This window comes from Elephas maximus, chromosome 25 (genome assembly GCF_024166365.1).
Source record: "Elephas maximus indicus isolate mEleMax1 chromosome 25, mEleMax1 primary haplotype, whole genome shotgun sequence".
Lineage (NCBI taxonomy): Eukaryota > Metazoa > Chordata > Mammalia > Proboscidea > Elephantidae > Elephas > Elephas maximus.
The window spans coordinates 52,579,662-52,606,461 of record NC_064843.1 but is presented as its reverse complement, the minus strand read 5'-3'; the positions used below and the strand labels follow the sequence as shown (position 1 = coordinate 52,606,461).

At 43.2% G+C, this 26,800-nt stretch overlaps 1 protein-coding gene across 1 annotated transcript in view; it reads right to left on the bottom strand.

The window, feature by feature from the left end:
* The window catches only part of ISM1 (isthmin 1), a 118,029-nt gene extending 95,633 nt beyond the window's left edge, over positions 1 to 22,396 (bottom strand). Inside the window, exon 1 of the mRNA XM_049868959.1 lies at positions 22,147 to 22,396. Within this exon, the coding sequence (XP_049724916.1) occupies positions 22,147 to 22,284 (138 nt within the window). The 5' untranslated portion in view covers positions 22,285 to 22,396. The remainder of the gene's footprint in view (positions 1 to 22,146) is intronic.
* Between the last annotated feature and the right edge of the window lie 4,404 nt (positions 22,397 to 26,800).

The window sequence follows — 26,800 nt, the reverse complement described above, 5'->3', positions numbered from 1 at the left end:
CAGCTAACCAAAAGGTTGGCAGTTTGAAACCACCAGGTTCTCCTTGGAAACCCTATGGGGGCAGTTCTACTCTGTCCTATAGGGTTGCTAAGAGTAGGAATCAACTGATGGCCAACGGGTTTGGTTTTATTAACACATACTATTTTGCAATAGCAACCAAAAAATACATGTGAGATTACATAGGTAGATGTGTATGCATATATGCAAATAGGAAGGATATGTGTATATACACATGTGCATGTATAGGTGCACCTGTAGGCATATGTATATACATGTTTGGGCATATTCTAGTTATGACGAACCACACTTATGACCATCCCTTCCTTTCATCCTGCCTGCCTGCCTTTCTCCCTCCCTCCTCCTTCCTTCCTTTCTCCTTCCTGCCTGTCTTCCCTCCTTCCTTCCTTCCTTCCTTCCTTCCTTCCTTCCTTCCTTCCTTCCTTCCTTCCTTCCTTCCTTCCTTCCTTCCTTCCTTCCTTCCTTCCTTCCTTCCTTCCTTCCTTCCTTCCTTCCTTCCTTCCTTCCTTCCTTCCTTCCTTCTTCCTGCCCGCCTTCCCACCTTCCCTCCTTCCCTCTTTCCCTCCCTCCCTCCTTCCTTCCTTCCTCCCTCCCTCCCTCCCTCCCTCCTCCTTCCTTCCTTCCTCCTTCCTGCCTCCCCGCCTTCCTGCCTCCCCACCTCCCTGCCTTCCTTCTTTCATCTTATTGTTAGTGATACGTACTACATACAATGTTGCAGCACATAACTTGCTGGTATTAACATATCTGCAAGTTTATATGTAATGTTCCCAACCTCCAAAGACAAAGATTGGATTTATAATGATACTAATAAAAGGCAATAACGATGAAAACTAAAAAAAAAAAAAAAATGAAGTGTTCAACCTACATCAGAACAGACTTACAACGGAGTTGTTGCAATGGAACCCCGTTGTAAGTTGGTGGCTACCTGTATAATAAAGAATCTAAAAGGCACAGTTACAGATACTTTCTAGACATAACCAAACACCTTGTGGGATTGGTATACTGGGTTTGAAGGCTTTATAACCATAGTTTCATGGGACAACTTGGTCAACTGGCATAACATAGTTCATAAGGTTTATGTTCTACAGCCTAGTTTGGTGAGTAGCATCTGGAGTCTTAAAAGCTTGTAAGCATTCCATCTAAGATACAACTACTGATCTCTACTTGTCTGGAGCATAAGAGAAAAGAAGGGAAACAAAGACTCGAAGAATAAACCAGTCTAACAGCTCACATGAACCAGTGCCTCATCTACCCTGAGACCAGAATAACTAGACACAAATACTGACTGTTGTGACCAAAGACATGATAGATGGTCCCAGATAGAATGGGAGAAAAATGTAGAACAAAACTCAAATTCTTAAAAAAAAAGGCCAGGCTTACTGGACTAGTAGAGACTAGAGGAACACCTGATATTTTTGCCCTGAGGTACCCTTTAAACTGGGAACTAAAACTACTTCCAGAGGTCACCTTTCAGCTAAATAACAGATTGGCTCACAAAATAAACAGTATCACTTGTGAGTACAGTGCTCCTTTAAAAATTCATCTATTTGAAAACAAACAGTTAACATTTACCTTAAAGCAAAGATGAGAACGTAAGGTGGGGGTGGGGGGGGGGCGGCGGGGAGGAAAGCTAGATTAATGGAAACAGAACAACCAGAATAGAAATAATGAGAATGTTGACACAACGTGAAAAATGTTACCAATGTCACTGAACAATATGTACAGAATTGTTAAATGGGAGCTTAATTTGCTGTGTAAACTTTCATCAAAAACATAATAAAATATTATAAACAAACAAATGAACAACAACAAGAACAAAAAACCCCAAAGTATTGGGAACAACCCAAATGTCCATCAACAGTGGAATGGATAAACAAATTGTGGTATAGTCATACAGTGGAATATTACTTAGCAATAAAAAGAGAAATCTACTAGTATACACATCAATGAATCTCAAAAACATTATGCTGAGTGAATGAAGCCAGGCACACATACAAAAATGCATACTGTATGATTGTATTTATATGAAGATCCAAGTAGGAAAAACTAATTTCCAGTGACAGCCGTCAGAAAGTGGTTGCCTCTAGGCGGGAGTGAATTGTCTACAAATGTACACCAGAAGACTTTCTGGTGATGAGGATGTTCTATTTCTTATTTTTGATGGTAGTTATGTGGACATATGCAATTGTCAAAAATAGAACTAAATACTTAAGATCCATCCTTTCTCATATGTGTAAATTATACCTAACTTAAACCAATCTTTAAAAATTCAAAAAGAGAGAGGAGAGGAAAGAGGAGCAGAGGGAAATAAACCAACGGGAGGGGAAGGGAGGAGGGGGGAAGAGAGGAGGCGAGAGGAGGGGCGGGGAGCACATCCTTCCCTTCTTTAGTGTAGGTCATCTTTTTCTCTCTCCCTCAGCCAGCCTCCTCTTTGTTCCCTAGGACAGGCCTCCTCTAGGCCCCCTCAGGACAGGAGGCTGCTCTCAGCCCCTTTAGGACAGGCCTCCTCTCAGCCCCTTCTTGGGCCTGAACTCCTCTGTCCCTGCTTGGGCCTGGTTTTTACCCCTGCCCTGGCCTGGTCACCACCCTGCTTGGGTGAGTGTTACGGTTTTTTAGCTCCATCAACAGTGCCCAGAGGCACCCCACTCCACCAGCAAGCCTCCTGCTGGAAAGCCCTCAGTGCCATTGCCCCTTGGGTTGGCAAGCCCCTTTAGCTCTGCCAACAAGTGCCCAAAGGCACCCCACTCTGCCAGTAAGCGTCCTGCCTGAAGGCACTCAGCTCTCTCACTCTGCATGTTGGCAAGCCCCCTGTAGCCAGCTCGTTCTGGGGGCCAGGAAATCCACCATGCCATCTTGAACCAGACTCCTGGCTCTGCTGCCACTGTTCCAGTATTACAGCTCTCTCTGTCTCCTGGGTCTAGGAGATTCTCAGCACAGGGACCCTGGGCCAAAGAACATACTCTGCTCCAGGCTCTTCTTCTTGATGATAGGTCCTCCTCATCCTCTGTGGGTTGAGTGCTTATATACAAGTGGCTCAGACCTATTGGATGCATTTTATGTACCCTATTTACATAATAACTGAACAATCTCCTCTCTGGACTAAACTGACCAACCCCTTCTCAAGTGGCTCCATCTATCTGCATAATAGCTGACATTTTCCCAGAGGGAAATGGCTTCTTCCTGGGTAACTGTAACAAGGGCAACTGTAACAATGCGTAAGGGTCCAGGAGGAAAAAAATCACCCAAAATGTTTTCTTTTTGTCTCTTTTTCACAGAATCGATGCTAAGGGCCACATAAAGAAACTCATTTCACCACAGACCACCCTCTGGGCTTTTGGCCGTGGCTTCTATCACATATATAACATTCAGAGGGTTACTTCCCTCTCCCCCTACATTTTACCAGCAATATTACAATCTTATTTCAAAGGCAGTCATTGACAATTTGTCCACTGGTATCTTAAAAACTCCTTTCAAGGTGAGGTCACTCAGGTACCAGCCGCAGAGGTTTGTTGCACGTGTCCATCTGGTCAGGTTCTTCAAAAGTTGTCTCAGCTTCACTCATTCTGGCATCTGATAAAATTTAACTAAGATTACTATTCCCTTGCTCTGAGTCTCTCTCAAGGTGTTAACATAGCAAAGCCCTTAAGGGACTTCAGGTTCAGCCATTGTACTCTAGTCCAGCAGTGCCTCCCCCTTAGTCCACTCTTTTACACTTATAACTTCAACAATTACAGTTTTTACAATCACAATTAACCCTGTTAACAATAACACTCACAACTGAACTATATAATCATATCAGCATCTTCCCCCACACTCTCTTCCCCAGACCCATCAGGAAAAAAGGAGTCTATTCAGTGGTGATGCTCCCTTGTCCCCTTATTTTGAATGCAAGCACAATTATGAAAGTGTGTAAGCTAGCCACTTCAAGCTTTTATCTCCCCCCATTTTAGATAGCCAATGTTTAAATCACCCTATCAAATCAGTACTCTGTACATGGCTACTATATCAAAATGAGCAAACTGTGTTTCTTTTGGGCAAATCTTAGTTCCCCTTTTAGCATATCCAATCAAGTTCTGGCTGGGCAGAGTTATATACTCTGTTTTTTTTTTATAGTACTCAAAATTCATTTCTATAACACCTTTAGGTCTGTTTTAGAGAAGCAGGTAAGAGAAGCAATATATTCAGATAAACACAAACCTTTTTTAATATTCCTGTTTCATCTTCTCTTCTTCAACCCCTGACCAATTTCTCACTCATATGCACATTGCCTTGGGCCTGTATGACTGGGTGGAACCAGAAGACCTTGGCCCCCTGTCAATCATCTTTCTTAACCTGCTGGGCTTTCATCTCAAGCCACTCCAGATGCAGCTTTCCTATCCTCAATTTTCCTATCTGTTGCTCCAGCATAAATCTCTTATTTTCATTTTAGCCAGTAAAGATAACAACCCAAATAACCACCCAAGAATCAAAACTTTTACCTCCCACAAGCTTTCATTCTTTCTCTTCCAAAATCCCATACTTCCATGAATCAGGAGCCACTGCAACAGATCCCACTTCTGACACCAATTACAACCAGGTAGTGGTAGCATTGGGCCTCGTCTAACTTCAGCACCAGCATCAGCCCAAAGCTGATTCTATGAAGTGGAGGTCAGACATACCTCCACTCTCCAACTTTTTTTTACCAACTCTGACACTAGTTGTCCTCCTGATAGCAATCTCCACTTCTCTGCTGGGTTCGATAATTCATTGCAATGGACACACAAAACTCACAGAGCATACTCACATTTATATGGTTTATTAGTGAAGTAACATGGGATCAGGAATAACTAGGAAGTAATAGGAACAGGATCAACATCAGGAAGCACAGAGGCAAGGTCTGGAAGGCTCCCCCAAAGTGAAGAGCACATCCTTCCTTCTTTAGCGTAGGACAGCTCTCTCTCTCTCGGCTGGCCATACAGGCATCCTCTGATCCCCCTCATGGCAGGTCCCTCTTGGCCCCCTAAGGACACGCTCCTCTCAGCCCCCTGAGGACAGGTCTCCTCTCAGCCCCCTGTCAGGCCTGGCCTCAGTCTCTGTTTGGACCTGGTCTCACTCTCTGCTCGGGCCTGGTCTCTACCCTGTTCAGCAAGTGTTACAGCTTTTTAGCTCCACCAACAAGTCCTTGGAGGCACCCCACTCCACCAGCAAGCCTCCTGCCTGAAGGTGCTCAGTTCTCACTCTACGGGTTGGCAAGGCCACAGCAGTTGCTTCACTTCATGAGTCAGGAAGCCTACCATGCTGACTCGCTCCAGTGTCATGGTTCTGCTGCTGCTGCAGTATTACAGCTCTCTCTGTCTCTTGGGTCTAGAAGGTTCTCAGCACAAGGACTCTGGGTCCAAAGGACACACTCTGCTTTAGGCTGTTCTTGGTGAGTGATGTCTCCCTAAACCTCTATGGGATGGGTGCTTATATAGCCAAGTGGCTCAATCCTACTGGACATATTTTATGCAGGCTATTTGCATAATAAATGACCAATTCCTTCTCTGGATTAAATCGACCAATCACCTCTTAAGTATATCCATCTATTTGTATAATAAATGACATTTTCTGCCAGCAGGGATTGGCTCCTTTCCTTGGTAACGTCAACAAGGGCAACTGTAACAGCTCCTCAGGGGCCAGGGGAAAAAATTTCCCAAGTTCTTTTCTTTTTCTCTCTTTTTCACAGAACCAAGTCAAAAGACCACATAAAGAAACTCATTTCACCACAGATACTCTTAGAATGGGTACTGGGGTTGCAAAAGCTGGAAGATTGGACCAAGGCAGTCTCATAAAATATGCTATAAAATCACAAAGAGATAATACTATTAGAGAAAGATTAAGAGACATGGAGGATAGGCCTCAAAATCTCAATATTAGTTTCAACTTCTAAGAAGAGATCTAGAGGGAGAGTACAGAGATATTGCAAATAATCAATGAAATTTTCTTAAGCTAAAGACATATTTGGGGTTTTAGATTAATAGGGTCCAAGTGCTAAAAAGGACTAGCAACTAAAGACCTGAATCTAAATGTAATCTGACAAAATTGTTAACAGTATGAAAAAAGAGAAAAATACGAAAACCTTTCAGCTGGAAAAAAAAATTACTTTCAAAGAAATGGCATCAGAGTTTTCATCTGAAACATGAGATGGTAGAATAATATTGAATTGCATCTTCAAAATTCTAAGGGAAAAAGAACACAGACAATTTCCAAATTAGCATTTAAGTGTGAGGACTAAATAAAAAATATGTTTCAAAATGTAGGGTCTCAGAGAGTTTACTACCGGTTAAAATTTGCGAGATAGCAGTCAAGAGAGAGAAAAAGCATGTTAGGATCTTGTTTTCAGATTTCAGGCTAAAGAAATGGATTGATTGTCATCACTGATAGAAAATGTAAGTTCAAATGTGTCTGCTAAAATGTTAGGAGCAACAGAACAAGAACAGCTAACTTTCAAAATTTGAGGAACAATTAACATAATAAATAATATTTAAATACTCACTAAATGTTTAAATGCCAAGCTCTGACCTACGCAGTTATCCATAATTTACAAAGAGTTCCAGTAATAAGTGCAAACAGCATGCCTGAAAAATGGGCAGGCAAGTCATGAGATAAGAAACGCAAATGATATTGACATGAGTCAAAGCTGGAGGAGTCCTGTTGATGAACTGGAACAAGAATTTCATTCCAGAGTAAGCCTGCATGAGTAGCGTGCATTCATTCTTTTAATCTTTGCAACTACAATGGGAAATACTTATTATGTATCTATTTTACAGATGAGGAAATTGAGATTCAGACAGATGGACACATTTATCAATAGGACATATTGATAATAAGTTGGGGTGGGGGAAGGATACAAAATGAAAAAACTGAAAAATCAAAGGCACCAAATTAAATGAAAGAAATTTATTCAAATTTATCAGTAACCACAATAAATATGAATGGGTTAAATTCTTTGATGTGTTGCATGGTAAAGGAAAAATGTAGCCATAGGTATTAATAAGACAGATGTTTAAATCAAGAAAAGGTAGAGAAAGCTTGAAAATAAAGGCAGGATGAAGACAAACAGGCAAATGCCAAAAGGAAAAAAAAAGAAAAAAAGCAGAAGAGGCAATATTAATATCAACAACATATAATATAGTATAGTACACTACAGTACAATGTAATAACATAATATAAAAAACAAGAAGCATTCAAAACAAGAGGAAATAAAAGAGAAAAGTAACTTCACCTGATAAAAATACCAAACCAAAAAAACCGAACCCTTTGTCATCGATTACAACCACTATCAAAGACATTTTATGTACTAATACCATGTATTTTAAACATGTAAAGCAAAAATTAATGCAATCACAAGGAGAAACACACAAATGCAAAAGAGTGTAAGATTACAATCAATTGTTTTTAGGAATCAGTGGATAGGTTGGAGTTGTTTGCTGTAAAGTTGATTCTGACCCATGGTGACCTCATGTGTTCAGAGCAGAACTGCTCCATAGGATTTTCAAGGCTGTAACCTTTCAGAAGCAGATTGCCAGGCCTATTTTCCAAGGCACCTCTGCATAGGTTCAAACCACTAACCCTTCAGCCAGTAGTCAAGCACTTAACTGTTTGCACTACCCAAACCAAAAAACCAAACCCAGTACCGTCGAGCCGATTCCGACTCATAGCGACCCTATAGGACAGAGTAGAACTGCCCCATAGAGTTTCCAAGGAGCACCTGGCAGATTTGAACTGTTGACCCTTTGGTTAGCAGCCATACCACTTAACCACTACACCACCAGAGTTTCCTTGCACTACCCAGGGACAATAAATAAGTCAGGATATGCAGGATTTGCATAATATAATTAGTAATTGTGATCTTATAAGTCTATATCTTTTTGGATTGGTTAAAACATTTACAATATATATGAAAGAAAAGGTCAATATTGTAGATACTTTGCAAAGATGGTCAAAACAATTCCTTCCCTCCCTGTATTGTTCCTTTGCAATGTTACTTTGCTGGTTCTCCCGTCAAGAAGTAGAATCTATTTCCCGTCCCCGATCTAAGACGATCTTGTGATTTGGCCAAAAAACGCAGCAGAAGTGACATTGTGCGAGGTCCTCAAGAGGCCTCCTGACTTCTGTGTTTACTCTCTTGCTGCTCCGAGACCACCATGTAGAAAAGCTCAGAACAGAGACCTGGTTGACAGCCAGCACCAACCATCAGACACATGAGTGAAGTCATCTTGGACCATCTAGCCCACATCAAGCCATCAGATGGCTGTAGCCACATGAGTGATCCCAGGCAAGACCAGCACAAAAACCACACCACGTGAGCCCAGAGCAAGCTGCTGATGCACAAGCTCATGAGCAAATGAAATCGTTGTTGTTTTAAGCCAGTAAGTTTTAGAGTGGTTTGTTATACAGCAACAGAAAATGGAGACAATTATCAATAATTTATAAAGAGTTACAACGATAAGAATAAACAGCATGCCTGGAAAATGGGCAGGCAAGTCATGAGATAAGAAACACAAACGGCTGTTGATTTGAGTTAAAGCTGGAGGAATCACTGTTGATAGATGGAAACAAGAACTTCCATTCCACAGTAAGACTGCCTGAGTTTGCATTCTGGCTCTGTCCTAGTACAGCTGTGGGACTTGGGGCAATTTCCTCATCTGTGAAAAAGTGCATAAGTACTATCTATCTCAAAAGGTCATTGTGAGGAAACTTATGTGTATTAAGTACAAAGAAATGTTGCTTTTGCTTCTACAGCTATAAATGAACTATTATTAATTACAGACACATGAAAGAACCAATCTGGGTATCTGATTGGTAGCAGACAAACTTAATGAGGAGATGTGACTTAATTAAAAAATGAAGAAAGTTGATGTTTCGGTACATTTTTTGCAGCTCTTGTAAACAACTGTAAAATTTCTTATTTTAAAACATAAAAACTGCAAGAAGAATACTATCATTATCTTCATGAGCCAGATGATCAATAGAGGTAATGTGCTCAAATCATGTTACTGCCACCTCATAACAGCATACTTATATTACAGGGACAGTCATTTACAGAGTCTAAAATATACCCCCTAATATGCTGAAACTACAAAAAAAATTCATGTCCTAACATGTTTATATTTATATATATATATATGTTTGTGTGTATACACACATATATATGATGTATCTGTGTACGCATGTGTCTACACATATATGTCCATATTTGATACAATAAGACAATCACGATGCATGAGAAAATGCAAATTGTTAAAAGGCTTTCTCTCTTCTATAACCTTACGAAGAACTTGGAATACAAGTATGTTTCAAGGATTTTAACAGTATAAAAAAATGAAAGCAAATTAAGCAGCTTCTAGCTCTACAACCTGTTGTGTAGTCAACTCCAACTCATAGCAACCTTGAGTATATCCCACCTGATTTAGAGACTAACTCGAGAATAGATTTGATGCATTGAACACTAATGACAGAAGATCAGACAAGTTGTGGAATGACATCAAAGACAATATACATGAAGAAAGCAAAAGGTCATAGAAAGACAGAAAACAAACAAAAAAGACCAAAATGGACATCAGAACAGACTCTGAAACTTGCTCTTGAATACAGAGTAGCTAAAGCAAAAGGAAGAAACAATGAAGTAAAAGAGATTAACAGAATATTTCAAAGGGCAGCTTGAGAAGACAAAGTAAAGTATTATAATGAAATGTGCAAAGACCTGGAGTTAAAAAACCAAAAGGAAAGAACACACACGGCATTTCTCAAGCTGAAAGAACTGAAGAAAAAAATTCAAGCCTCGAGTTGCAATATTGAGGGATTCTATGGGCAAAATATTGAGTGACACAGGAAGTATCAAAAGAAAATGGAGACTTCCGGCCAACATGGCACCATAGACAAAAGCACCATGCCATCCATCTACAGCAAAGACCTGAAAAACTAAGTAAAACAGAGACAAATGTCATTCCTGGAACCTGAAGTGTCAAATGAGGAGATAAAGAACTCAGCCAAGCACCAAATAGAACAAGAAACTGACAGAGGACGGAGAGCGAAAAGAGAAATGTTTGGAGGGCCCCATCCCTAACTCAGTATGGATCCACCATCTTGAACTCCTGCTGGGGATCGGCAGAGAGGGAGCACAGGAAAGCAGCTTCATGGAACACTCAGCAGGAGACAGAGCACCCCAGTAACCAGTGATACACACTTTCCCACCCACTATTCTCTCCCGCTGCTCTACCTCCAAGCTTGCTGGCTGGCTGCAGTGGCTTGGCCAGCCAGGAAGTGCAGCATCTGAGCTGCTTGGATTCGCCCTATCCATGTTGGAGATCAGCAGACAGGGAGTATGGGGAAGCAGCTTCACAAGGTTCCCAACAGGAGACAGGGCAGCCAGTAACGAGGGATATATGCTTTCCTAAACCCCCTCCTTCTGCCTCCCCTCTTTGGACCTCTGCTTCCTGCCAGCCACAGTCTCTTGGCCGGGAGGCAAATGCTTTGGCCTCAGGCTACTTGGATTCACCCTGCCCACCCTGGCCGGGCTCCTGAACTGGTGTTGGTTCTTTTTGTCTCTTTTGGTTTCTTCTGTGCCTCCTACCACCTCCCCCTCCTTTCTCTGGAACACCTGGGTCCATGTGGCATCTTTGCTTCTTTTTGAAAGGCTGTGAAGCCATGCTTAATTGGGGAACCATGCCCTTGGTCTGTGACACCAAGCTGGTAGGATCCCTGGGGCTCTTTTTTTGTTGTTGTTTTTGCCTAGTTATGCTTTGTTCTGTTTTCTTTATCTTTTCGCGGCTTGAGAGCTGGGCTGCACTAAATGGCTCAGGAGCCACTCCCCAATCTATGCAGCTATGTAGGCGGGATCCCTGGGGGCATTTCTTTTCTCTCTCTCTCTCTCTCTTTTCCCTTTCTGCCTTTCCTCATTTCTCAGTTCTTTTCTCTCTACACTTACCTTGTTTTTCTGCCTCCTGAATACCTGGTGCTGTGTGACAGCTATACCCCCTCTAGCCAGTCCATACTGTGCAGCCTGGGAGCCGCTTCCCTGGTTGTAGCAGCCACGCTGGTGGGACTCCAGAGCTCCTGGGGGCTTTTGTTTCCAAGTTTTTATCTAGTTATTTTTTCTTGCCTTTTCCCTTTCTGTTTTTCTTTTTTTCCTATTTGCTTTTCTCCATTTCTTTTCTCTCCATCCAATGGTGAGCTCCTTTAGCACTCTTTTTTATTCTCCTTTCTTTCTTGGCTTGTTTGTTCTTAGTTCCTGTTTCTAGCTCCTCTCGCTCCTGTAAAAAAAAAAAAAAAGCTCCTAATGGCTCCACACATCACAACCTCCTCCCTCTTTCCTGCCTACCTGGACCATGGACTGAACATCACACCCCTGAGTAGCACAGGCATGGCTACTGGAACCTGCCCTGCACTGATTCCTGGCCAGACCTGTTGGCCCTAGTACGTGCCACAAATAACCCATCCCAGACCCTCCCCTTCAGCTGGACCTGCCCTGCTGTACCATAGCTGATTGACTGGCCCAGCCCATTGGAGAACGAGGTGAAAAATATTGTTACTACAGATGAGCAAACAACCAAGAATGCATAGACCACCTGCTCAGACATAACCAAATAAAACAAAAAAGCAGGGCGTAACAAACAAATCTACAATCAAAAAATGAAGAAAATGCTGAATATCCCCAAGACAGCAGACAATACCAAAACATAAAAAAACAGGACAAGATGGTTCCAGTGGGCGTTCAAAATAAAACACCAGATGACTTTCCAGCAGAAGAAAAGGCACTAGAACCACCTGACAAGGAATTCAAATCTCTATTATTCAGAGCAATACAAGGGTTGAAGCAAAAAGCAGACAGAAATGAGGTAAAAATAGACAAATTTATGGAAAAGGCAGACAAATTCATGGAAAATACAGACAAAAAATGAAAAAATTCAGGAAAGTAATACAAGAACAAAATGCCAAAATAAACTCACAACTACAAGTCACACAAAAACAACAATTAGAAATCCAAAAGAAAAACAAGATTTCAGCAATGGACAGTGTCATAGAAGGGCTGAGGAGCAGGTTTGAAATAATGGAAGACAGAATCAGTGAAATTGAAAACAAACACTTAGATACAACTCTGAGGAAAAATCATAAAAAAGAATGAAGAAAAATGAAGAAACCCAGAGAATTATGTGGGATACAATCAAAAGTAAAAATCTGTGGCTGATCAGAGATCCAGAACAGGGAGAGAAAACAGAAAACACAGAGAAGATCATTGAAGAATTGCTGACAGAAAACTTCCCTAATATCATTAACGATGAAAAGCTGACCATCCAAGAAGCTCAATGAGCCCCATATAGGATAGACCCCAAAAGAAAAACAGCAAGGCATATCATAATTGCACTCGCTAAAATCAAAGACAAAGAAAAAATCCTGAAAGCAGCTCGAGAAAAACAAAAGGTTGTGTATAGAGGAGAAACAATAAGACTAAGGTCTGATTACTTGGCAGAAACCATGCAGGCAAGAAGGCAATGGGATGACATATATAAAACCTTTAAAGAAAAAATTGCCAATCAAGAATAATATATCCTGCAAAACTTTCATTCAAATATGATGGGGAAATTAGAACATTTCCAGATAAACAGAAATTAATGGAATATGTAAAAACCAAACTAAATTTAGAAGAATTATTAAAGGTAGTCCTCTTGTCTGAGAACAAACAACATCAGAACACAGCCTGAATATAGGATGCAAGATTGTACTAGCCAGATACCAACCTAGGAAATGAACTCTCAAGGACCAGCCAAAACCAAAACAATTGTAACAGGAAACCAGAGAGGTTAATCTGTAAATGACAAGAACATCAAAACAATAAAAGAGGGAATAAACGTTGTAGGTATAGAACTTTGTAATGGAGAGGAAGGCAAGGCGGTACCAAGTAATAACAGACTAGTTCAAACCTAGGAAGACAAGGGTAAATATCAAGGTAACCACAAAGGAAGTTAACAAACCTACTCATCAAAATAAAGAAGAAAACAAAGTCTCAATAAAAACAAAATCTACAAAAACAAAAGAAATTCATAAACAAAACAAAAGGCACTTAGCAGAGGAGAGTAAGAGGAACAAAGAAAACATTAGCAATACAAAAAAGAAACACTACAAAATGACAGCAATAAACTCACACCTACCAACAATTACACTGAATGTAAATGGCCCAAACACACCCATAAGGAGATGAGGAGTGACGGAATGAATAATAATTAAAAAACAGGATCCATCAATATGCTGTCTACAAGAGACACACCTTAGAAACAAAGATGTAAATTTATTAAAAATCAATGAATGCAAAAAAACATATCAAGCAAATAACTACCAAAAAAGAGCAGGAGTGGCAATACTAATCTCAGATAAGATAGGCTTTAAAACAAAATCCACCACAAAAGACAAAGAAGGGCACTATATAATGATTAAATGGATGATCCATCATGAAGACTTAACCATAACACACATCCACGCACCCAATGACAAAGCTCCAAAATACATAAAGCTCTAACAGCACTGAAAACAGAAATTGTCAGTTCCATAATAATAGCAGGACTTCAACACACCACTCTCAGTAAAGGACAGAACATGTAGAAAGAAACTCAACAAATATACAGAAGAGTTAAAGAGCACAATCAGCCAACTTGACCTCATAGACATATACAGAACACTTCACCCAACAGCTGCAAAGTACACATTCTTTTCCAATGCACATAGAACATTCTCCAGAATAGGCCATATATTAGGCCGCAGAACAACCCTCAACAAAATCCAAAACATTGAGATAATGCAAAGTATCTTCTCTGACCACAATGCCATTGAAGTAGAAATTAACAACATGAAGAGTAAGGAAAGAAAATCAGTTACGTGGAAACTGAACGACACCCTGCTTAAAAACCACTGAGTAATAGAAGAAATCAAAGATGGAATCAAAAAGTTCCTAGAATCAAACGAGAAAGAAAGCACATCATATCAAAACGTTTGGGACACAGCAAAGGCAGTCCTTAGAGGTCAATTTATAGCCCTAGATGCACACATCAAAAAAGAAGAAAGGGACAAAATCAAAACATTAGTTACACAACTTGAACAATAGAAGGGAAGAGCAAAAGAAGCCCGCAGCACCAGAAGAAAGGCAATAATAAAGATCAGAGCAGAAATAAATAGAGAATAGAAAAGCAACAGAAGGGATCAACATAACCAAAAGTTGGTTCTTTGAAAAGATCAACAAAATCAAACACTGGCCAAACTGACAAAAGAAAAACAGGAGAGAAAGCAAATAACCTAAATAAGAAATGAAATGGGGGACATCACAACAGACCCAACTGAAATGAAAAGTATCATAACAGTATTATGAAAAACTATACGCCAACGAATTTGAAAACCTAGAGGGTATGGACAAATTTCTAGAGACACACTACCTACCCAAACTAACACAAAATGACATTGAAAATCTCAACAGATCCATAAAAGAAAAGAGATTGAAAAGGAAATAAAAAAAACTCCCAACCAAAAAAAGCCCTGGCCTAGATAGCTTCCTTGGAGAATTCTACAAAACATTCAGAGAAGAGTTTACAGTAGTATTACTCAAACTATTTCAGAACATAGAAAAGGAGGTGATACTTCCGAATTCATTCTATGAAGCCAGCATAACCTTGATACCAAAACCAGGCAAAGACACCACAAAAAAGAAAATTACAGACCAATATCTCTCATGAATATTGAAACAAAAATCCTCAACAAAATTCTAGCCAATAGAATTCAGCATCATATCAAAAAAATAATACACCATGACCAAGTAGGATTCGTACCAGGTATGCAAGGATGGTTCAACATTAGAAAGTCAATCAACGTAATCCACCACATAAATAAAATGAAAGAAAAGAATCACATGATTATCTTAATTGACACAGTAAAGGCATTTGACAAGGTCCAACACTCATTCCTATAAAGACTCTCAATAAAATACGTATAGAAGAGAAATTTCTCAACATAATAAAGGGCATTTATGCAAAACCAACGGCCAACATTGTTCTCAACAGAGAGAGGTTGAAAACATTCCCCTTGAGAACAGGAACAAGACAAGGATGCCCTTTATCACCAGTCCTATTTAACATCATGTTGGAAATCTTAGCTAGAGCAGTAAGGTAAGAAACACAAATAAAGGGCATCCAAATTGGTAATGAAGTTAAACTCTCCCTGTTTGAAGATAATATGATATTATACTTAGAAAATCCAAAAGACTCCACCAGAAAACTACTGGAACTAATAGATTCAGCAGAGTAGCAGGATACAAGATCAACATACAAAAATCAGTTGGATTCCTATATACCAATAAAGAGAATGATGAAAAGGAAATCAGGAAAACAATACCATTTACAATAGCCCATAAAAAAATAAAATACTTGAGGAAAAAACCTAATCAGGGATATCAAAGAAAACTACAAAACAGTACTGCAAGAATCCAAAAAAGATCTACATAAATGGAAAAACGTGTCATGCTCATGGATAGGTAGGTAGACTCAACATTGTGAAAATGACAATTCTACCCAAAGCAATTACAAATACAAAGCAATACCGATCCAAATACCAATGCATTCTTTAAAGAGATGGAAAAACTTATCATTAACTTTATATGGAAAGGGAAGAGGCCCTGGGTAAGTAAAGCACTATCGAAGAAGAAGGATAAAATAGGAGGACTCGCACTACCTGACCTCAGAACCTACTATACAGCTATGGTAGTCAAAACAGCTTGGTACTGGTACAGCGACAGATACATTGACCAATGGGACAGAATCGAGAACCCAGATGTAAATCCATCCACCTATGGTCACCTGATCTTCAACAAGGGCCCAAAGTCCATCAAAAGGGGAAAAGACAGTCTTTTCAGCAAATGGTGCTGGCAAAACTGGATGTCCACCCACAAAAAAATGAAACAGGACCCATACCTCACACCATATACAAAAACTAACTCAAAATGGATAGAAGACCTAAATATAAAGCCAAAAACTATGAAGTTCACAGAAGAAAAAATAGCACCAATGCTAGAGACCTTAATACAAGGTGTTAACAGGATACAAATCACAACCAACAACACATAAGCCACAGAAGATTAACTAGATAACTGGGATCTTCTAAAAATTAAACACTTATGCTCATCAAAAGACTTCACCAAAAGAGTAAAAAGAGAACCTACAGACTGGGAAAAAATTTTTGGCTATTACAAATCAGACAAAGGTCTAATCTCTAAAATCCACAAGAAGATCCAACACCTCAACAACAAAAAGGTAAGTAATCCAATTAAAGAATGGGCAAAGGATATGAACAGACACTTCACCAAAGAAGACATTCAAACGGCCATGAGGAAATTCTCATGATCTCTAGCCATCAGAGAAATGCAAATCAAAACCACAGTGAGATACCATCCCACCCTGGCATTACTGGCGTGAATCAATAAAACAGGAAATAACAAATGTTGGAGAGGCTTTGGGGAGATTGGAACTCTTATGCACTGCTGGTGGGAAAGCAAAATGATACAACCATTTTGGAAAATGATATGGTGCTTCCTTAGAAAGCTAGAAATAGAAATACCATATGATCCAGCAATCCCACTCCTAGGAGTATATCCTAGAGAAATAGGAGTCATCACATGAATAGATAATGTACACTCATGTTCACTGCAGCATTGTTCACAAGAGCAAAAAGATGGAAACAATCTAGATGCCCATCAACAGAGGAAGAGATAAACAAACTGTGGTACATACACATGATGGAGTTTTATGCAACGCTAAAAAACAACGATGAATCTGTGAAGCATCACATAACATGGATGCATCTGGAGGACATTATGCTGAGTGACATAAGTCAATCACAAAAGGACAAATATTGTATGAGACCACTGCTGTAAAAATTCATGAAAAGGTTTACATGCAAAAAGAAACAATCTTTGATAGTTATGAGGGTGGGGAGGGGTGGGGATTGGAAAACACTTACTAGACAATAGGTAAGTGGTAACTTTGGTGACGGGTAAGACAGTACACAATACTGGGGAAGCCAGCACAGCCTGTACAAGGCAGGGCCATGGCAGCTCCATAGACACACCCAAACTCCCTGAGGGATCGAATTGTTGGGCTGAGGGCTGTGGGGACCATGATCTCAGGAAACATCTAGTTCAATTGGCATAACAAAGCTTATAAAGAAAATGTTCTACATTCTACTTTGGTGAGTAGCGTCTGGGGTCTTAAAAGCCTGTGAGTGGCCATCTAGGATGCTGCACTCGTCTCATCCCTTCTGGAGCAAGGAAGAATGAAGAAAACTAAAGACACAGGGGAAAGATTAGTCCAGAGGACTAATGGACCACATCTACCACGGCCTCCACCAGACTAAGTCCAGTACAGGGATCACAATAGAAGGTCCCAGACAGAGCTGGAGAAAAATGTAAAACAAAATTCTAACTCAAAAATAAAGACCAGACAGAGACTGGAGAAAGCCTGAGAGTATGGACCCCGGACACCCTTTCTGCTCAGTAATGAGGCCGCTCCTGAGGTTCACCCTTCACCCAAAGATTGAACAGGCCCATGGAACAAAACAAGACTACAGAGGCACAGCAGCCCTGGGGCAGGGACTAGAAAGTAAGGGGGAACAGGAAAGCTGGTAATAGGGAACCCAGGATTGAGAAGGGAGAGTGTTGACATGTCATGGGGTTGTTAACCAGTGTCATGCAACAATGTGTGTGCTGTTTGATGAGAAACTAGTTTGTTCTGTAAACCTTCATCTAAAGTTCAAATGAAAAAAAAAAAAAAGAAAACATACACACACACACAAAAAGCAAATGGAAGGAGTTACTGGACCAAGAAGAACTGGTCAACATTCAATCATTTCAGGAGGTAGCATAAGACCAAGAATCCACTGTACTGAAGGAAGAAGTCCAGGCTACACAGAGGGCATTGGCCAAGAAAATAAATAAATAAAGCTTCCAGAAATTGACGGAATATTTCAAAAAATGGATGCGATGCTGGAAGAGCTCACTTGTCTATGTCAAGAAATGTGGAAGACAGCTACCTGGCCAACCGACTGGAAGAGATCCATATTTGTGCCCATTCCAAAGAAAGGTGATCCAACAGAATGTGGAAATTATCGAACAATATTACTAATATCACATGTAAGTAAAATTATGCTGATGATAATTCAAAAATGTTTGCAGCAGTACATGAACAGGGAACTGCCAGAAATTCAAACCTGATTCAGAAGAGGACGTGGAACAAGGGGTATCATTGTTGATGTCAGATGCGTCTTGGCTGAAAGCAGAGAATATCAGAAAGGTGTTTATCTGTGTTTTATTGACTGTGTGGATCATAACAAATTATGGTTAACATTGAGAAGAATGGGAACTCCAGAACACTTGATTGTGCTCACACAGAATGTGTACATAGGCCAAGAGGCAGTTGTTCAAACAGAACGAGGGGCTACTGTGTGGTTTAAAATCAGGAAAGGTGTGTATCAGGGTTGTATCTTTTTACCATACTTACTCAATCTATATGCTGAGTAAACAGTCTAAGAAGCTGGACTATATGAAGAAGAATGATTGGAGGAAGACTCATTAACAACCTATGATATACAGATGATACAACCTTGCTTGCTGAAAGTGAAGAGGACTTGAAGCATTTACTGATGAAGGTCAAAGACTACAGCTTTCAGTATGGATTACACCTTAAAACAAAGAAAACAAAAATCCTCACAACTGGACTGATAAGAAACATGATAAATGGAGAAAACACTGAAGTTGTCAAGGATTTCATTTTACTTGGATCCACAATCAACACCCATGGAAGCAGCAGTCAAGAAATCAAATGACACAGTGCATTGGGCAAATCTGCTGCAAAAGATCTCTTTAAAGTGTTAAAAAGTAATGGTGTCACTTTGAGGACTAAGGTGCACCTGACTTAAAAAAAAAAAAAAAAGCCGTGGTCTTTTCAATAGCCTCATATACATGTGAAAGCTGGACAATGAATAAGGAAGACCGAAGAAGAATTGATGCCTTTGAATTATGGTGTTGGCGAAGAATATTGAATATACCATGGACTGCCAAAAGAATGAACAAATATGTCTTGCAAGAAGTACAACCAGAATGCTCCTTAGAAGCAAGGATGACAAGACTTCGTCTCAAGCATTTTGAACACGACAGCATTCTTGGTAAAGCAGAGGGTCATTGAAAAAGAGAAAGACCCTCAATGAGATGGATTGACACAGTGGCTGCAACAATGGGCTCAAACATACCAACAGTTGTGAGGATGGCACAGGACTGGAGAGTGTTTTGTTCTACTGTACCTCGGGTCACTGTGATTTGGAACCAAGTTAACGGTACCTAACAACAACAACAAATCTGTACAAATTTAGGCAATTTACCTAACATCAGTTTCCTCATCTGAAACATGGACAATGATAGTCAGGGACAAATTACCCAATAAGGATATCAAAGATATGGTGACACCCATGTAAAATTGTGCACCACAGGCTAGTAAGGAAACACAGTTAAGCCCATGTATTACTGTAAGCCCGTGGGTACCTTGCTTACTGATTAATCTGCCCCTAGTGATTAGTGCTTAATTCATGGAACTTTCGTGAAGATTAAGAAAGTTAATCTGTATAAAGTCCTAAAAACAGTGCCTGACCCACATAAAAGGGACTTCACAAATCTTAGCTATTATTATTGTTATTACTACTACTATTTTATTGGGTGTCCTTGATATAGCCAAACCACCAAATCGTAAATAAGAGTGTGTCTTTTGAAATGATCTCAAGTATACTACCACTGGGTAAAAAGATCCACCGTTGTATCTTCCTGACAAATTCAACCCCATACTTTAATTCAATGCAGATATAACAAAAATGTAATGTATAAGAATTAATTAACTTTATTGCAGCTAGAAAGGATTTTAGTAGGCTTGGGTTAAAAATGCCCCGTAAACAGAATACAGTATCCACAGTTTTATCTTTAAATACACCTGCTACTAGAGAATTCACTTTTGGGGGCCTGCAAATGACTGAACAATAAATGTCTTTTGCAGGCCTCCTTACTTGGCAGAACATATTTTCTCTGTTAGAATTTTAATATCTTTGGAGAGAGACAGGGCCAAAGAAATAACTTCAGTCAGGAAGAACATAAAACTTTTATAATAACAAAGGAGAGAAAAATTACAAGCTAAACTGTTAAACTCATCATTCTGCTAGAATAGTGTGTTCATTTACTGGACAGCATAGCCAAACACACTATTACAAGGTAAGCAGAAGTTAAAGGGGTGAGCAGCTACTTGGGACCCAAGATATTCCAAGGAGGACTACTCTCTCTAAATCCACCATTTCTTCTGCCCTTGTGGGGGCAATTCTTCAACCAAAGCCCCCTTAGAGAATTCAATCCACTTCCCCTTTGCAGTTGCTACTTCCACCAGCTGCTTCTCTCATTACCTTACTGTTCAGGTAGAAAAGGCCAACCCCAGGTTATTCTAATGATAGCAAACACCTCAGAAAGAAATCTGCCAAATTTACTTTTCCACAGAACATCATTTTTACAGCTATTCATGAGTCCACGAGGAAAGAAATCATCATGTATGAAAGATGACTTCCAGAAATCTTGAAGATATTAAGAATTAGTCTACAGTGTTAGGCTGGTAGGTGGATCACATAGTCTATGGGTTGGAGGCGTCTTCAATTTCCCCAGAGAAATTCCATCGTTCTGCCACCATACCTGTCGACGCACTGGAGAAAAGGAGAAAGCCCTAGAAAGTTAGGACACTTTCAGAAGTGGCTTCGGGGTGTCTACTTTTTCAGGCTTTGTATTTGTGTGCAAGGGTCACCTTTCTGTATTCTGTAACACGCTGGCAGAGAGAAAACTTGGAATGCGTGAACTTGGGTAAGTTACTTAACCTTTCTGTGCCTCAGTTTTCCCATCAGTAAAGCAAGGATTCTAACATCAAAAAACCAAACCTGCTGCCATCAAGTGGATTCTGACTCATACCGACCCTACAGCACAGAGTTGACTGCCCCGTAGGCTTTCAAGGAGCTGCTGGTGGATTCAAACTGCCGAACTTTTGGTTAGCAGCCGAGCTCTTAACCACTCGGCCACCGAACCAAACCCCAAAAACCAAACCCATTGCCTTCAGTGGATTTCCAACTCATATCAACCCTATAGAATAGAGTAGAATGTCCCATGAGGTTTCCAAGGAGCGGCTGGTGGATTGGAACTGCGGGCCTTTTGGTTAGCCGTCAAACCCTTAACCACTGCGCTACCGGGGACCCAATGTATCTCACAGGATTATGATTATTCAATGAGTTAAAATCTGTAAAGCACTTAAAACAGTAGCACGTAGTCAACACTATGGAAGTGTTTAAATGAATTATTCTCTTTCTCTAACAGTCAGGTTTTAAAATGAATTGGCGCTAGCATGGCTTGTAAAGCCTCCTGGCAGCGTGAATAATGCCTATCTCCGCGCTGCAGGAGAGCTTTAGAGGGGCTGATGTGAGGAGCAAGCGTTAGCAGCCAGAGCATCCCCGCTTCCTCCTGGGAACCTCCCTGCTCGCTTCTACCCGAGCTCCAATTTGACAAGTGTCACAAGGCCCGAGGAAATCCCCACCTGGGCAATTCTTCACTGGGAAACCAGAATCCCCATTGCATACGACGCCCACTCCTCTCTCTCCAGTCGTGCCCCCTTCCCGGTTTTGGAGTTGAAACGTGTCTACAGAATCCGATTCCTAAAACCTTCAACAGGGACGGGCAGACGCTGGGAAGAAATCTTTTCTGAAAGTTAAAGAACCCCAGATAACTCCGGTAGTCCACACTGCTGCGCTCATCCCGAGCCTCGCCATGGCAAGGACCTGACCTGACAGAGCGCTGGACGGATGCGTCCGCCGGCCTGGTAGCGGCGACTAGCCTCCACGCCGGTGACTCGGCTGTGCCTCTGCCTGTGCTGGGTTGCCGGAGCAAAACTGCTGCCAAGACAGTTGCTCTCCGGTGGGGCGGGGGCCCGCCTCCTGGCAACCGCAGGGCTCCAGATCGGCACCCGCTCCCCCGTCCCCGCAGCGGTCCCCGCCCCCCTCCGGCCGCGCACTCACCTGCAGCTGGACCCTGCTGATGTTGCCGGCGGCCGCGTCCGGCCCGTCGGCGGCACCCGAGCCGCGCAGCACCGTGATGTGCAGCGTGAGCAGCAGCAACCCGAGCAGCAACAGCAGTTCGGCCGCCAGGCGCATCATCCTCCGGAGACGCGCGGCTTTAGGACCCGGCGCGGCAGGCGGCGGCGGCGCTGGGGGAGGAGGAGTCGGAGCCCGGGAGCAGGGCAGCGCGGCTCCCGCCTCGGCCGCCACCGGGGCCCCGCTCTCCGGGCCCGCCGGGCTGGAGCTGGGCGCGGCGGGGCGCGCGGGGCCGGAGGCGCAGGGGCCGCCGACGTCGCCGCCGCACCGGGGCGGAGCCACCGCGGGGCCGGGGGCGTCCAAACCGGCTGTGGAGCAGACCCCGGCGCCGCCCGGCGGGGACTGGGACCCGGGGCTGTCCGGGGCCCGGGCCTGACCAGGGGCCACCCTGCGGGCAGGGGGCAGCGGGGGCGGCGGCGGGGCGGGCGCAGCCGAGCCCCCGAGCGCACATGGGCGCCCCAGATGTGGCCCCGGCGCCGCAGCTGGAGCGGGAACGGCCGCCAGAGGATCGCGGGGAGGAGGAGGTGGAGAGGAGGAGGAGGGCTTCAGCGGCTGCCCGGAGTTACCTCCACGCTCAGCTCCCCCGCCCTCGCCGCCCCGAGCCACTCACCCGGCGAACCACCTCTCCTCCTCCCCTCGCTCCTCCGGGCCACGCCGTCCCGCTCGCCGAGTCCCGGGGCGGGCCGGTTCCAGATCGGAGGACCCGGGCACAAGGGAGTTGTCACTGTTTGGAGGTGGCCTAGGCTCCCCTCCGGAGTCCGCGTCCTCCTACCCAGCTGTGTCAAGTGCGCGCCGCCGCTGCCGAGGTCGCTGTGGGAGGCGAAGGCAGGGCCCTAGTCTGCACCGAGGCTCGGAGCTGTGGGTGGGTGGGGATGCTTGGGCGAGTTTAGAAACCTTTATTGGCAAAGTGGAGCTGGAGTTGTGGTGGTAGTAAACGGAGGGGGCGCCGGACTAGCCAGGTGTCTGCGCCGCTGCTTGGAGCAGGCAGGGGAGGGGGAGGATGACAAAGTGTCGGTCCGGAGGGGTCTTGACACTTTCTCCTGGACGCCGTTCCGCCGGATTCCTAGACACGCTGCTTGCGCGTCCGCGGCGCCCCGTGGACCCTGGGAGGGGAGGCGAATCGAAACCGCCTGGCCAGTTAAGCGCGCAGGTGTCGTGGCGAAAAGCTGCAGGGACGCAGTGCCCGCCGCTCAGGCGCGCAGGCTCTAGGTTGGGCACTGGAGGTGATTCTCAGCTCCGGCAGCCGCGAGTCGGGAGGCTCATCCCGGGGGCGCTGCACCTGGAGGGGATCTGGGGGTTGCCGTCGCGCATCGGCCGCTCCGGGGACACTGCCTCATGACCGCGCTGCAGCCTCGGGCTCCCGCTTGCCGCTCATGCCTTGCCGGAGGCGGCTGGCGAGTGGAAGGGATCAGGGGTCGAGCTGATGGCTCGGGATCCTCGCCTGGGATGCAAGAGCAACCTAGGTCCGGTCGTGGACTCAGGGCACCGCAGTGGCACGGCGTGCTTGCCTCCCTCCCGATCTTGCCCTGACTCCCGCCTTCCCGAAGCGGTTCCGAGTGGCGGGCGCCGGCTAGGGCTACGGCCTTTTATAGTCTGCTCCCTCCACCTCCCAGCTCCTGTTTCCTCCTCTCCTCTCTCCCTCACCCCTCCCCTCCCCTCCCCTGCGCCAGCCTAGCCCTTCCCTCCACTTGAGCGGATCTCTAGTTCGGGCGTCTACAGAAACCCGTACTGCAAATTTCCAAGTCCATCCCGATCTCTGGGGGAGGCTGGATCCTCGCAATTCTCCCTTGGTGAGTGAAATACAAACAGAAACAAAAACAAAAAACCTTTCTTTCCCTCACGCCCCCCTTTCTGCCCTCCTCCTACGCGTTCTAGAAGCTGTAAGATTCTTAAATCAGCTACCATCTTCAGTTCACATCTTTACATAAGGCACTTCAGCCAAGTCTTAACCAAATTAAGAGAGAGAACACTTTCGCCAAAAGTTCCAAAAGTTCCTCAGGTCATCGTGGCATTTTGCAGGTTTTAAATAGCGGTGATTAAGGTACGAATGCTGGTCGAGTTTGTTTGGCGGGGGTTGGGTGGGGGGGGGCTAAGGAAGGAAAAGGGAGGGGTGGGGGATGGGAGAAGAGCGTGAGGTGTTCTGGTGGCTCAATGGTTAAAGCGCTCGGCTGCCAACCGAAAGATCGGTGGTTCGAGCCGCTGCGGGAGAAAGGTGTGGCAGTCTGCCTTTATAAAGATTTACAGCTTTGAAAACCTCAGGGGGGTAGTTCTGCTCTGTCTTATAGGGCCCGTATGAGTCGGAAACCACTCCAAGGCAGTAGATTTTTTGGTGGGGGAAGAACTAGCTGCCTCTTTAAAGGTACCTCGAGCATCTTTAAAAGTCTAAGTAACCCAACCATCTTTTACGAAATTGGCATTTGGTTATAGAGCGCGCGATATCTTTTCCTTTTCAGTATTTTTTTGGAGGGGGGGGTATGTTGGAGGGAGTATTTGCTTTAGATTTCCAGGCTGCATATCCTGGGTCCTGATGGGCATGTTATTGAAGTCTCCAGGCTCTAAAATGCCAGTAATTGTCAACTGGAGCACTCGGATGCGGGGGGGTGGGGGGTGGAATCTGAAGCAACAGCCCTTCGGTGGTTAAGAGGGAAGATCAAAGAGGGGATCCCAGCAGCTCGCAAATCCCACAAGGATGTTTCTGTAAGTTTTCTAATTAGGATCACTTAAAAAGAGGGAAAGAGCTGGACTATCAGCACAAGGGTCTTACGTATAAATTAAGACGGCAAAGTAGAATTCTGTAGCCAGGGTAGTTTAAGGATGGCTCTCATCCACCAGTCGTGTCAGATTGTGTTGTGGACTCACAAGGAAAAATGACTTCCCTATTGCCTGAGGGAGGCTGGTCTAAATTAGAATCTAAGGCTGCTGCGCCCTGCATTTTCATCACCCACAGTCCTAACATGTGAGCTCCAACTGCCTCTCCTCTCAGCTTAAAATGAACATGTTTTGGTGGTAAGGAAAAGTAACTTATTTAAAAAAAAAAAAACTTTTGAAAGAAATCCTTGCAATGGATGCAAATTCTTATAAATTTATAAAGGGAGATTTGGGGATCAAAGCCTTTGTAAAATTGTAAATTGAGTGTTAGGATGAAAGTTTTTATAAAATGTTAAACAAATGTATGAATGAATCCTATTAAAATCCCTTCATGCTTTAGCTCCAACTTCCAGGTAAGTTTAGGTTCTAGCAAGCACACGTTAAGGACCCCTGGTGGCACACTGGCTAAGCAGTCCAGCTGCTAACAGAAAAGTTGGCAGTGCAAACCCACCAGCTGCTCTGCAGCAGAGAGACGTAGTAGTCTGCTTCCATAAAGATTTACAGCCTCAGTAACTCTATGGGGGACGTTCTACTCTGTCCGCAAGGGTCACTACATGTTGGAATCGACGCTATGGCAGTGAGGTTTAAGCACACATATCCTGGGTAGTGCAAACTATCTAAAGGTTGGTGGTTCAAGTCTACCCAGAGGTGCTTTAGAAAGGACTGGTGATCAACTTCCAAAAAATTAGCCATCGAAACCCTATGGAGCACAGTTCTAGTCTGACACACATGGGATTGCCATGAGTTAGAATTGACTCCGCAGCAGCTGGTTAAGCACACGTGACTGGAGTTACCAAACAAGGCTGCCAGCAGTGCCCAGCCAGGTTTTGAGGAGTTAGGGAAAACTGACTTGCAATTTTTGTGGAAAAAGAATTACAAATTTAATAGCTGAAACAAATTTAGTTCCAAGTGCATTTATGAAGTCAGTACCAACAGCTGGTGAAAGTTTTTAAAATCTTACCTTCTTCAGAGTTCTCATAGTACCTTACTTTTATCTTCATTATTGATCTTACTATATACCCTAGTAGAATGTGTCTCTTTGCATGTTTGTCTTCCCACTGGACCTGGATCATATTTGTGGTAGAACATTCTAGAGCCCCCCGGTATCTAGTTTTCTTCTTTGTGGGTTCACAGCTAGAGACCATTTTTCCAGCAACACTTGCATTTAGGTGGACCATGAAGAGCTCTGTTACTCCCAGGTCCAGCCATAAAACATCCTGAGTGATCATCTACACACATCTCCTTTCTATGTGGCAAAGCCTCTGAAGTAGAAGGAACGCAAACCCCTGAGTTGCTGCTCAAAAGAGAGCTATCAGACCAGGAAAATCAGCATTCAATCTTGCACAAGTGAGAAATAAAACTTGATTATTCACAGCCACTGTAATGTTGGGATGTTTGTTATAGCAGCTAGTGTTACCTAATATCGCAATCTTCGAGACGGCGTAATTGCCTAATCGTCATTATAGTTCTAGAGCTGAGCGCAATGCCCTGCATAGAGTCGTTTCTCAATAAGTGGTTGTTTAATGAATGTAACAAATATAGTTTTTATTCGTTGTTGTTAGCTGCCATGCAGTCAACCCTGCCGCATGGTGGCCTCGACTCATGGCGACTCCATGCAAAACAGAACAAACTGCCGCCCATACCATTGTCATCTGTAGGGTTTTCACGGTTTGATTTTGGAAGTAGATTTCTAGGCCTTATTTTCTGGTCA